The following is a 14091-nucleotide window of genomic DNA, read 5'->3' as shown; positions in this document are numbered from 1 at the left end:
CGTATTACAGACACATAAAAGAAATTTATCATTCAAAACTTTGTAATTTGATACACTTATTTAGCTCTAAAGTGAAAAGTATGTAAGAAGGAAAACATAATTGGCCTTACAAATAAAATTGGCATAAAGTAATAACTAATGATAAGCCAAGAAAATGCCAAATGTTTACAAATAGACATTTTGCGTACAATTGGTGTATTCCGACGTAAAACGTTTCCCGCGTTTATTTGCAAGGCTGCTTGTCATTCGGAAAACTTCAGAATTATCATTGTATTGTCAGTGTTGTCAACGATATTGTAAACATTTTGCATTTTCTTTGTTTATGCTTAGTTATAACTTTATACCAAGTTTACTTGTAAGGCCGAATATGTATACCTTTGCATATAGCCAAAGTATATATAATAGTACAAGTTGGCATATCCTAGAATCTTCATCTTATTATTATTATTTGAAAATAAGGGACGAGAGAAGCAGCACGTTCAGCTGATGGTAATTGATACGCCCTGCCCATTACAATGCAGTGCCGCTCAAGATGATTGAAAAACCCAAAAAATCTGAGCGGCCCTATAATTGCACTCGTCACCTTGAGATATAAGATGTCAAGTCTCATTTGCCCACTAATTTCACTAGCTACGGCGCCCTTCAGACCGAAACACAGTAATGCTTACACATTACTGGTTCACGACAGAAATAGGCACCGTTGTGGTACTCATAATTTCAATCAATTTAGCCTGCCATTAACATTTTAAGTATATTTCTTCCGGAAATCATCATCCGGACGACGTCCACTGCTGGACAAAGGCCTCCCCCAAAGGTCTCCACGACGATCGGTCCTGCGCTGCCCTCATCCAACGTACTCCGGCGATCTTGACCAGATCGTCGATCCATCTTGTCGGGGGCCAACCAACACTACGTCTTCCGGTACGTGGTCGCCATTCGAGGACTTTACTGTTCTACCGGCCATCTGTCCGTCGAGCTATGTGCCCTGCACACTGCCATTTCAGTTCCACAACTATCTAGGATATGTCGGCAACTTTGTTTCTTCTACGGGTCTCCTCATGTCTGATTCGATCTCGCAAGAAAACTCCGAGTATAGCCCTCTCCATTGCCGCTGAGCGACAATGAGCTTCCTCATAAGGCCCATAGTTAGCGGCCACGTCTGCATTCCGTATGTCATCACTGGCAACACGACGGTGATCACTCGCAGGAGAAATATAAAAAGTAGACAAACAAATAATTTGCGCTGTCACTGAAATATTTTTTTTCCCACCTCGATGAAAAGCTGCCTTTTAGTCCCTGGTACGAGGGACAAAAGTGGCTGATTCTCTCCCGGCAAGATGACTTTTGTCCCTCGTACAGGGACTTAGAGTGAGCTTTTCATCCAGATGGGGAAAAAAATCGTATACGCACCACGTGAGATAAGTAGGACATTGCCATCCGAGATTGTCAATATTCCGCGGGTGAGAAAGATCTACATTTCTCCCTAGGTGCGTAATATACTAATTATTTTATTTAATAATTATATAAATTTATTAAATAATTAGTTTACACTTTCCCTCGGTATACTATCTACGTAATACCCACGATAGTTAAATAACTACTATTTACTAATTACATCATATTAATTTACTTTTCGCGACACTCCTTTCTTTAAACCTAAATGTATTAATTAATATAAGTAATGTAATGCATTATAATTCATGACTGCGTAATTATTTTGTACTTTTGACCAAATATCACCACATTATATACATTTCTGTGAAGTTAAATTAATTCCATAATTGTTTGCTCTTCCCCTGGGATGTTTCAAAGCGTCGTGTTTTAATTACGAGAAACGAAAAATACTGTAAACTCTATTTAGATGTGAGTTGACACCGACGCGATGAGACGACTTTCCAGGTAAGTTGTGAATGCTTAATTAAAATAATTATGTGTACATTAAAGTAAAAAATATTTAAATGTTTTGTTGATAACTATCATTCCCAAAACAAAATACCAGCATCATTTCCGCGTTGGATAGTTAAATAAAATTAAGATGTTCGTTATACCCATGAATGTTTGCATGAAATTTTCAAACCAAATCTAAGTATGCGAAATCTTATATCTTCCTCATGAATCTGGCTCTTATATTATGTAAAAAGAATTATTTAATTCTATCGGTAGAGATTAGCGCGTTCTGACAAACAAATAATCTCTTTAGCTTTATAATAATATTGGTAAGGACTGGACGATAAGAAACAGTAGGGGCGCCAGGTTTGTACCCTGTCATCAATGAAATTATATTTTTCTGTAGTAGGACACATTTTATTAATATTATTCTATAATTTATATATCTTATTGACTTCACTTTATTGTTTTTCTTTTCTCGCATTTATCACGGAGGATTCGGACGGCCCAATTCCACCTTTATCACCCTCACCGGCTGGATTTGTGACATCTTCCACAACTAAATTCAAATTCAAATATTTTTATTCAAAATAGGATGTGACATCACTTGATTGAAAGTCAAAAATTACCACCCATTCCAAAAAGACATGTCTCAGACCTGAGATGAATGGGTGCAACAAACTCAGCGGGCTTCTTCTTTTCCTTTTCATACATGAATTTTTCTATCTACCGGTTACGAGAACTAATATTGGACGGAATGCACCTAGCTATAGAATTTATTCCTCACACAACTCCATACTTTTAAATGATGCTGATTTAGATATCTTCAACAACAACAGCTTAATATTGTCACCAGATTTTCTTGTATAATATATTCATAAATTGTTAATTTCAAACATATTTTGTAAGAACTTTAATTTAATTTACTAGTATTTTGATTTAATTTTTAATTCTTGTTTTTCCTATTGTATATCTATAAATATCTATTATGAAATGCTGTGTGCTCCTTTAATTAATAGATATACTAGACTATATGGACTCTTAATAAAGTGTAAGATAATGTATCTATTGTTGGTGTTCCAATAATTAAATGAAGGTGTGTCCAGGACGATACGACTTACCTACAGAAAGGCGCGTATACACATAATATCAAAATGGCGGACAACGCTCCGTGATTCCATGATGTTGAGAAGTTGCAGAGTGTCATGCGCCCGTTGCTCCTCCTCTTCTTCTCCTTCTCTATGAAAATTTAATATACGTTCACAAAAATCATCATCTTTTTGCTCTTAATAGTGATCTTCATTGTTATAACACTAGAAATAAGGGATTGCTTGTAACTAATTCTAGTAGGCTTCATAAGATACATAATAGCTTTAAGGGTAAATGCACTTTTATAATAAAGTCTTAATCAGTGTTCAGGCATTATTTATAAATTAATTTTAATGTTTTATTAGAACACAGCTGAATATCTAAGTGATCCGACAGCCTGGGACTAGATTAGGATTATTTTATAGCAATAGCAATGATAGTAAAATATTAAATATATGATTAAAAAGAGCGCTAAAAAAATTTTACATTTTATTCAATTAGTTTGAAAGAAAATCGCACTAAAATCTCAAATTAAAATAAAGAATTTATGATTAACTAATACAGCAGTCGCCTCCTTGGCGTAGGCCTCCCCCATATGTCTTCAGCACGCTCTGTCGCTGGTTGTCCTAGAAGGAACTATAAATGGTTCTTCTTAAGGCATATTCGATCGACTTGCAGCCGCAGATCACTCACGGACTACGGCATAAGTACCAGCATGCTCTGTCGCTGGTTTTCCTAGAAGGAACTATAAATGGTTCTTCTTAAGGCATATTCGATCGACTTGCAGCCGCAGATTACTCACGGACTACGGCATAAGTACCAGTATGCTCTGTCGCTGGTTTTCCTAGAAGGAACTATAAATGGTTCTTCTTAAGGCATATTCGATCGACTTGCAGCCGCAGATCACTCACGGACTACGGCATAAGTACCAGCATGCTCTGTCGCTGGTTTTCCTAGAAGGAACTATAAATGGTTCTTCTTAAGGCATATTCGATCGACTTGCAGCCGCAGATCACTCACGGACTACGGCATAAGTACCAGCATGCTCTGTCGCTGGTTTTCCTAGAAGGAACTATAAATGGTTCTTCTTAAGGCATATTCGATCGACTTGCAGCCGCAGATCACTCACGGACTACGGCATAAGTACCAGCATGCTCTGTCGCTGGTTTTCCTAGAAGGAACTATAAATGGTTCTTTTTAAGGCATATTCGATCGACTTGCAGCCGCAGATCACTCACGGACTACGTCATAAGTACAAACACACAAATACCAAACGCCAAACCACAACTACATCAAACCACAACTACACACGCACTCAGAGTTCTAGTCAGGATTAACCAAACCTATGGAAAACCAAATTTGTAAATTGGTTTAATTAAGTTATGTAGTCCAAAACGGTCTCCTATTTCCAGTCTCTCTCCCTTTCGCCAGGTCCCTCTATCTCACTCACTTCTAATAATTTTCTTAAACTGTGTATTTATTGTATTAACTAGTAATTAATTCTAAGATAGCTATAAGTTAGTATGTAAGTTCATATTATCAACGAATAGCCAGTTTTCCCCAGTTTTCTTGGAATCCTTCCCCTAAGACCACATAATATTGCATAAACTTAAAAGTTTAATAAAGTGTGATCCTTTAACTTGTAGATAGGGTTATAGAAATAAGTTTTCTGATACCTACATAATATGAGGCCTAAATTGTTAATTGCTTTACAATTATAGTAAAGAAATCTGTAATTTGATTTTTTTTATATTCAATTTAAACTGAGAAAAAATAAGACGCATATATATTGATTTGAAATGTATATCATATTTGAAATGTAAATTACTGAGTTTTTTATACTTAGGCAAACAAAAAATACTTAATTATTTATGGCTATTGTTAACATATTGTTTTAGAACTGGTAGCATCGGTAATCTTCGAGACGACGATCCAGAGAAAACTGCGAATAATGGCAACGAGTCGCCGAAGAAAAAGAAAACAAAATTCTTAATGATCAAAGAGTATTTGGTTGACTACAGCTCAAACTCAAACCTCCACGGTCTGAAGTATATTGGCGAAAAGGAGAGAACCTTTGTAGAAAAGTAAGATTATAATCTTTAGATACATTAATTGTAGTTATAAAAACTAAAAAACACGCTTTTTGTAGAAAACCGAACTAAAAAAGAAGATCATTTATATTGAAATTTAAAATTAACATCATTTCCTATCTTACAGAGCATAGATGAAAATTATATAAATTAACAAAAATCTTATTATGCAATTTGAAAAATGGAATAATTCTATCAAATTAATGTATTGTCATCGGTCCTCGATAAATCTACAAAGTTTGAACGAAATCGTCCCGTTTAAAGTGGGTCAAAATCGCGACCAAATGAGTCGGTTACAAAGAAACATACACACAAGTGAAGCTAATAAAAAGCGTATAAAAAGAGATGTGTGTCTGTATGTATTTTCACCTAAAACTCTATGACCGTTAGCCAAATTGGATTGAATCTTTGCACACATTTAAACGTTACGTTAGTGCCGGATAGGTGGCGCTGGTAGCAGTTATTTTTATGTTTTGAACCATAGGCTATGGTCATAGATCATACTGATATGAAATTTTGTATATATGTGTATTACAGCATGAGAACCAACTAATATGGTTGCACTCTTGGATCATTTATACGTCTAGATAGACTGTGACAGTTGTGAGAGCGACGAAAAAAATTGAGTTTAAAACTAACCTCTATTTTGAGCAATGCACGCACACTAACACAAAGAGTCATACAAATCGCGAGTGTAACACGTAACTTGTCACGCACACTAAACTAAGATTCCTTGCCTGTTTTTATCGGTTGTCTAACAGCAAGAGGCCCTATCTAGACGTATAAATTATCAAAGGTTGCCCTGGTAAATGCGAACGAAGCCAGCGGGTAACAGCTAGTTATTTATAAAAACGATGTCTGTACTCAAAACTTGGAACTCAAACTAAAAAAATAAACACTTACAACAGAGTGTGTTCCAATTGAATATAAGAATTTGAGTTATTTTTATTGAAATGAAAGCTACTACAGGCCTTTTGAGCAAGGTTGAGTAAAATTCGTTTAGGTAAGAAAGAATATAAAAAAAATCTCTGATGAAGATTTAGTCTGAAACCGAACGTCACCAGTGATAACTTCATCACACACCATATCTTTTGTATACCTAAGCGAAATTTTTTGGCTATTATATTTTGAGCAACGTTGAACTTCATGGACCATTATTAAAAAAAAAACAATATCGAGTAGATACCTTAAATTTTACTTAACTTTAATCATAATAATATGTGTTATTAGCTTAACTTTTGTTACACACACACACACGCGAACGTATATTTTACGTCAAGAAAATTGTCTATTTATTGTTAATTAGGTTAACCGGTTATATTTATGTTACTTTACTGGCCGCTCCTTCGAAATCTAAATAAGAAGATAATAGAAATGTTATCGGTGGGAATTCCTTACTGGACGCCTGTTTATACATTCATTACACTGTTACGTTCGCAGTATTTTCTCAATTGTCAAATGACTATAAATAGTAAATGAATGGTTGTGCTAAGCTTGAACTCAGGAAAGTTTAACGTAAGTAAAGTCTGAGCAAAGTCTAACCTACACTTAGACTTTGCTCAGACTTACGTAAACCTTAGCGTAAGTGTAAGCATAGCATAATCTTTGATTTCGTTTTTATTGTCATTTGACAGCTGAAATTATTCAAAAGCAAAATTCAAATTCGCGGTTTATCAAACTCATCTAAGTTTTACATAAGATATATCAGCCTTAGCCTGAGATCTATACAGCGTACTTAGACTTTACTCAGAGTTACGTAAACATTAGTTAAGTGTAAGCATAGATAATCTTTAATTTCGTTTTTATTGTCATTTGACAGCTGTAATTGTGCTTAAGCTAAGACAACACAAAGCAAAGGTCAAGTTCGCGTTTTATCGCACTTAGCTAAGTTTTACCTAAGTAAAGTCTGAGTAAAGTCTGAGTAAAGTCTAAGTACACAGTATAGATCTCAAAGTTCGCGTTTTATCGCACTTAGATAAGTTTTACCTAAGTAAAGTCTGAGTAAAGTCTAAGTACACAGTATAGATCTCAAAGTTCGCGTTTTATCGCACTTAGCTAAGTTTTACCTAAGTAAAGTCTGAGTAAAGTCTAAGTACACAGTATAGATCTCAAAGTTCGCGTTTTATCGCACTTAGCTAAGTTTTACCTAAGTAAAGTCTAAATACACTGTATAGATCTCAAGCTTAGGCCTGAGGCTGCTCAGCTGATTGCCGCACTCTTAGATAATTTATACGTCTAGATAGTCTCTTGCTGTTAGACAACCGATAAAAACATGCCAGGAATATTAGTTTAATGTGCGTGACAAGCTACGTCTTACACCCGCGATTTGTATGACACTTTGTGTTAGAATTTGCCCTGTACTTTCCCCGGGGCATAAAAAGAATAGGGGAGTCCCAGGCCCATGGGTGTCGTAAGAGGCGACTAAGGGCTTTTTAGAAGTGGGAGAGTCACGCAGCCGTCTTTTGACGCCAGCACAATCGGGCCAGACTCGTCCGGGTTAATTACCACACTCGCACAGAATACCGGCGTGAAGTAGCGGCCTAGTGCCGCTATGTTTCGTATAGGTTAGTGTCGAGGACCGGAGGCCATTTCCCGATCACGTACCACAGACTACGCAGGGCGATCTGTGCATAACTTTGCATTTGCGTAGGGTCTGTCCCAATTGGTTGCGTCGCCAACGCGGTTCCCGGATGTGGATAGCCACATGCCGTCCTTATTAGATCTTCTGCTGACTACACATCCCGATGGTTACCAGGTCATTGTCGACGCCCCTCTCGGAACGTCCGACCATTGCCTGGTCAGGAGTGTAGTGCTTATCCGACGCTCACGTCGCAGACCACCAGAGACCCGCCGCGTTTGGCACTACAAGTCAGCAGATTGGGATAGGGTGCGTTCCTTTTTTGCATCCTACCCTTGGAGCAGGGTTTGTTTCCCTTCGGATGATCCTAGTGGCTGCGGCTATTGAAAGCAAGGGGGAAGGCCTGGCAGTTAGCTTGGATATAGCGAAGGCCTTTGATCGTGTATGGCACAAGGCGCTCCTCTCTAAACTTCCATCATTTGGGCTTCCCGAGAGCTTGTGCAAGTGGACCTCCAGCTTTCTCACTGGGCGCAGCATACTGGTCGTTGTCGACGGACATTGCTCGAACCCGAAGCCCGTGAATGCTGGAGTGCCCCAAGGCTGTGAGCTATCTCCTACGCTGTTTCTTCTGCATATCAATGATATGTTGGACACCTCCAACATTCATTGCTATGCAGATGACAGCACTGGTGATGCCGTATACACGGGCCATGCACGTCTCTCTCGGGAAATCGTCGACCAGTGCCGGGAGAAACTTGTGTCTTCTATCGAGTCCTCTCTTGAGAAGGTCGCGGAATGGGGTAAATTGAACCTTGTCCAATTTAACCCCTAGAAGACTCAAGTTTGCGCGTTTACCACTAAAAAAACCCCATTTGTCGCATCACCGCTCTTCGACAACACTTCCCTAAAAGCCTCGCCTAGTATCGGAATACTGGGTCTTAAAATCTCGAGCGATTGCCAATTCCGTGGCCATCTGGAGGGCAAAGCCAAATTGGCTTCAAAGAAACTGGGCGTCATTAATAGAGCACAGCAATACTTCAAGCCGGCCCACATTCTAGCGCTGTACAAAGCGCAGGTCCGGCCACACATGGAGTATTACTGTCATCTCTGGTCTGGCGCACCCCAGTATCAGGTCGATCCATTTGACCGCGTGCAAAGCAGAGCAGCTCGAATTGTCGGGGACCCAGTACTCTGTGAACGGCTGGATCACTTAGCGTTGCGTAGAGACGTCGCTTCATTGTGTGTCTTCTACCGCATTTATCATGGGGAGTGTTCCGAAGAGCTGTTTTACCTAATTCCTGCCGCCGAATTCCACCTTCGCACGACACGCCACAAGTTAGGATATCATCCTCACCATCTGGATGTGTGGCGGTCCTCCACAGTGCGGTTTACAAAGAGTTTTTTTCCTCGTACTACAAAGCTGTGGAATGAACTTCCTTGTGCGGTGTTTCCGGGACGATACGACATGGGTACCTTCAAAAAAAGCGCGTACACCTTCCTTAAAGGCCGGCAACGCTCCTGTGATTCCTCTGGTGTTGCAAGAGAGTGTGGGCGGCGGTAATCACTTAACAACAGGTGACCCGTACGCTCGTTTGTCCTCCTACTCCATAAAAAAAAAAAAATTGCTCAAAATAGAGGTTGGTTCTAAGCTCAATTTGTTTCGACGTTTTCACAGCTGTCATAGTCTATCTAGATTCTAGACGTATAATAGCCGTTCCCAATCTACAGATCTACAGAGATAAATTACTACCTTCTACTGTCAGTAATTAGCTGTCCATAATCTAAAGCTGTCCCAATATACCCGATAAGTCATTCTTATCGCCTTATATTGGGACGCGTGAATTACAATTTCCATACAAACTTCTATCGCTGGTAAACTATACGTCCTCCCATTGACAGACAGCGTGTACAGATAAGGTAAGTTACCGTCAATAAGTTTATTGGGACAGAAAAGTCAACGATAGTTACGTTTTTTATCTCGAGTAGGCCACAACCGGAGATGACTGAATATTGGGAACGGCCGTAAATGATCTAAGGCAATGCTTTTGTTTAAGAAGTTATAACGAGTTTTAATGTTCTAGAATATTCTGGCTGATCATGTTCACGTGCTGCGTTGTTCTCTGCTCCATATTGATCTGGAAAGTGTGGATCAAATGGAACATAAGTCCAGTGATTGTGAGCTTTGCGGAAACCTCTACTCCTGTTTGGCAAGTGAGTCAATAAGGTTCTGTTACGTTGGCCGCGCCAATACGGTGTGTTACTACTTTTTGTTAGATTACACTTAAGGTTACCTGCGAAAGTGGTAGATAACTCGTCATACTTATTCTGTTTTTCACCACACCTAAGCAGGAATTACATTACTTACGAAAACAAAGTTGTATACGTGTATGACTATGTTTTTAGTTAGGTATCTACCGAGTTGCATAAAGCCGGGTCGAGATAATTTTTTTGCATGCCTACCCGGCAGATTATTAGCACCTATGATTCAAATTCAAATATTTTGATTCATAATAGGATGTGAAATCACTTATTGAAAGTCAAAAAACTACCACCCATTCCAAAATGAATGCCTCAGGCCTGAGAAGAATGGGCGCAACAAACTCAGCGGGCTTGTTTTTTTATCAAAAATATGTTTTACAATTACTTAAAGTAACATTTACAAAGTAACATTGTACAATTAAACTTATTATTTACTAGCCTGAGGGCGGTCGCTCCATTCCCAATCTGTGGTATCATTAAAAAAGTCATTTATCTTATAGTAACCTTTACCACACAAACGTTTTTTAACAATTCTTTTGAATAACGTAATACTTTTGCTTTGAACATTTTCTGGGATCCTGTTGTAAAAGCATATACATCGCCCCACAAAAGATTTGCTAACTCGACTAAGTCGAGTAGTAGGCATTATAAGCTTATGTCTGTTCCTGGTGTTAACATTATGGTTATGACAGTTTCTGGTAAATTCACTTATGTGCCTATGAACATACATTACATTATCAAGAATATATTGAGAAGCAACAGTCAGACTCAAATATTCCTTAGGGCCTAGGTTATAAATAATAATATAGCGAATAGCCCCCTTCTGCAGCACAAATATTGTATTAATGTCGGCAGCGCTACCCCACAGCAATATACCATACGACATAATACTATGGAAGTAACTAAAGTATACAAGTCGCGCCGTATCTATGTCAGTTAATTGTCTAATCTTTTTAACCGCGTATGCTGCAGAACTAAGTCTGTTCGCCAATCCTTCAATGTATATACTTCAATATTATAATGGTTACATTAACCAATGTACCCACTCAATCTATGCAAATAAATGACTTGATTTGATTTGATTTGATAAAGTACCAATCCTTAATCTAAGTTTTCAAGTAAGTAAGAGGAACTGATACACCATTTTTTCATAAATAAACAAAAATATTAATATTATGATTTTTTTTAAATAATGTATATATTATTATATTAACTAATTTCTATTATATAAGTTACGTATACGTAACTTATATAATAGAAATTAGTTATATACCTTTCAAATAAGTACCTATGTTAGATTATTTCGAGGAATAATGTATTATTTTGAAAACATAATATATATATATAAGCTTTTACGTCTGCTGTTTTTAGATTCCTTACCCCGCTGTCACGGTGTGCTTTGAGACGAAGGCCATGCAAACAGTATTTAATTTCACGGAATACTACCACCAGTACAACAACGAGTCCACCTACCAGAACCTGACCGAGGAAGAGTAAGTATTGGAGACCGGAATGTTAACTAAACTCTATTGTCTATTGTTTCTAGAAATATCCAAAACATTAAAACCGAAACATTATCAGTTATTGCGTGGTAAAGCGATTGCAAACAAATTATTTATTGTAATTTGTAGTACTATCTCATGTGACAGCGATGAAAAAAGCGTTTATTGTATTACTTATGCGGGAAAAGTAGTATTTTGGCGCTCGCTGTTGCGGAGGAAAAAGCAGTTTGCCCATTTTAAAATTACACGTGAGTTTTTTTGGAAATGAAACTGTTGTTTGAGTGCGGTCGCACGCAAATTATACTTGGCACACGCAAATTCAGATAAAATTGCTAAAATAAATAAAATAATAACAAAAAACAACACTATCGAATTATCAAAAGTGAATTTAGGTTAACGCTAACGTTAAATAGTTTAATTTAATAAATAACTCTATAATTTAAATTACAAAAGATTAAAAACGAATAAGGAGTCGGAAATAATACATAAATCTTCGCATTTGTAATACGAAATAGTATGTGCAAATCGCGCAACGTTGTCGATTACCCAATCGACAATTTGTCACACTAGTTGCACAATATACCCAAACATTGTCAAGTAAACATAATGATCCTGCGATCATCTTTATTTTGAACTTTAATCACCATTCGATTGGTAATTTTAAACATCCATCCCAGTTATTTCCCTCCGTTATGCTCGCATAATTTAATTGCTTCTCGCGGCGTTCGTCGGTTACCTAGTCGTTCCTTTCCCTAAAATATAATCGAGAGAGGCGATTGCTGGTTCGTGCGTCATGCTTGTGCAGCGCTATGTGTGATCGCTGAATGATCCTGTCAACAGCTTGTTGTTAAAAAAATAATTTATAATTTTATGGTTACAAACAGGTGACATTCTCAAGTAAGCGTTGATGGCCTAATACGAATCTGGGCCATAGACAAATTCCTTATATTATATTGATTTTTGTCTATATTGATAATATTGATTTTCAAAAATCGAATGATGCAGATTAAGTTTCTATCGAAATCGCTACCCTCATAGTTGATCTGTATATCTTTACAATTTTACTTAGAAAACTTATATGTCTAGATAGTCTCTTGCTGTATTATGAGATCTCACACACACACACATAACATTATATAACTTATATGTAGTACTAATATATTAGAATATTTATTTAATCAAAACAAATCTTATAACTATATTTACAATACTACGACTACATAAAATTAAAACTATCATTACGGGGAAGCGTACCAAGAATACTGGCAGCATTACCCCGTTGGATAGCAAGGCTGATCCGTTGACCGAAATAGCTGCCAGCGCTTGGGTTTCCAGTAGCCTTATTGAGGCGCGAAGATAGTATTTTGAACATTCTCCGCGCCTCTGGGCCCCACGGGCCAAGTGTCTCGACACCAAACGGCACAAAGATGTATGACTCACTGAGACCAACATATTTGCGACGCTTGCTGTCTTCGGCAGTCGAAGCAGCAGCCCCAGCACCAACTGACGTAACATGGACATGAGAAGGAGCCAGAGTGTCGACGCAAGTAGCGTCCCACACCAGCGCCCTTCCCCGTGCCCAAGCCACCAGCGTCATTCCATCAGGACGCTTGCCATCGCGGCGGGTAATACCATTTGGCTCTAAAACAGCTGGTATATTAAGAGCGGCAAATGCCCTGCGGATGACTTCATTAATGCTGGCGTGACGACTGATACGGCCTGCCGATTTTAGGCAGGATAACCCGTGGCGTCCAAGAGCATCTACCTGAACGCCACATCTACATTGATGTGGTTCATTCAGTTTTATACCTAGCCGGAGTGATACGCATATTGACAATGTCATATTGTCAAGTAGCGTTCCAATCGGCGCAGAAGGCAAGGCTTGTAACCAAAAGCCCGACTCATTTTGTGTCACGGCCAAAAGACGAGCACGCTCTGTTATGTCAGTAGATGAGATCAATAGATCATCAAAGGCTGGCTTACAAAGAAGTGCGTCCCATGCTTTTTGACACTTTAAATCGTCTGGAAAATTTTGAATGTTTGCAATATTTAGCCAAGCATTGTTAGCTTCGTTCAAATACACAATCTCTGAGTTACCTGGTACATGATTTACAATTCTAGTAACCAAAGGCTGCGCACTATGAACTGAAGATAGAAATGCTGGTAAGGCAACGCCCGAAATTTTGCGAGTACCCAAACCACCAAACCGTATCGGTAAAGAGGCTTGAGACCATGCACGATCTGTAAACGCGCAATTCAAAACGGTTTCTAAAATATTTTTAAGTGAAATATCAATCACATCAAGCAAATTTGGAAATTTCCATAACGGGCTAGACCTTAAGAGGTACGTAAATTTTGGAACAAATAAACAAGACCGAATAATAGTTAAGGCCATATGAGAATTAATTTTTAATAATCTGTCCGAAACATTATTAAATTTTTTAATGTGATCGTTTAAGATCGTTGGAATTGAAACAGGAAATAATGGAGCTCCAAGAAGGTCAAGTGAAATCCTTATCCAAAACTTTAATATTGGGGGCCAGAACATTAAATTTATTGATAATATCAACCCGGTCTGAAATTTGGAAATTTTCGCCGATAAAAAGCTCGCATTTTGAAAAATTTAACTCAAGGCCGATTGAGCTAAAACTTTCTATTACAACTTTCAAATCATCTAAAACAGAGT

General features: G+C 38.0%; 1 protein-coding gene across 4 annotated transcripts in view; it reads left to right on the top strand.

Moving 5' to 3' along the window:
* The window catches only part of LOC126966230 (pickpocket protein 28), a 37955-nt gene that overhangs the window by 8386 nt on the left and 15478 nt on the right, over window positions 1-14091 (top strand). For 2 of the 4 annotated variants that reach the window (XM_050810185.1, XM_050810188.1), the window contains exons 1-4: window positions 1781-1899; window positions 4875-5060; window positions 9726-9855; window positions 11275-11396. In XM_050810185.1, the coding sequence (XP_050666142.1) occupies window positions 1883-1899; window positions 4875-5060; window positions 9726-9855; window positions 11275-11396 (455 nt within the window). In that variant the 5' untranslated portion in view covers window positions 1781-1882. Of the gene's footprint in view, window positions 1-1780; window positions 1900-4874; window positions 5061-9725; window positions 9856-11274; window positions 11397-14091 lie in introns of those variants that run through there. The other 2 variants (XM_050810187.1, XM_050810186.1) reach the window with 1 other exon arrangement.

The sequence above is a fragment of the Leptidea sinapis genome, chromosome 9, assembly GCF_905404315.1.
Source record: "Leptidea sinapis chromosome 9, ilLepSina1.1, whole genome shotgun sequence".
Classification (NCBI taxonomy): domain Eukaryota; kingdom Metazoa; phylum Arthropoda; class Insecta; order Lepidoptera; family Pieridae; genus Leptidea; species Leptidea sinapis.
Note: the sequence above shows the minus strand (reverse complement) of the source record. Positions and strands in the feature narration are given on the sequence as shown.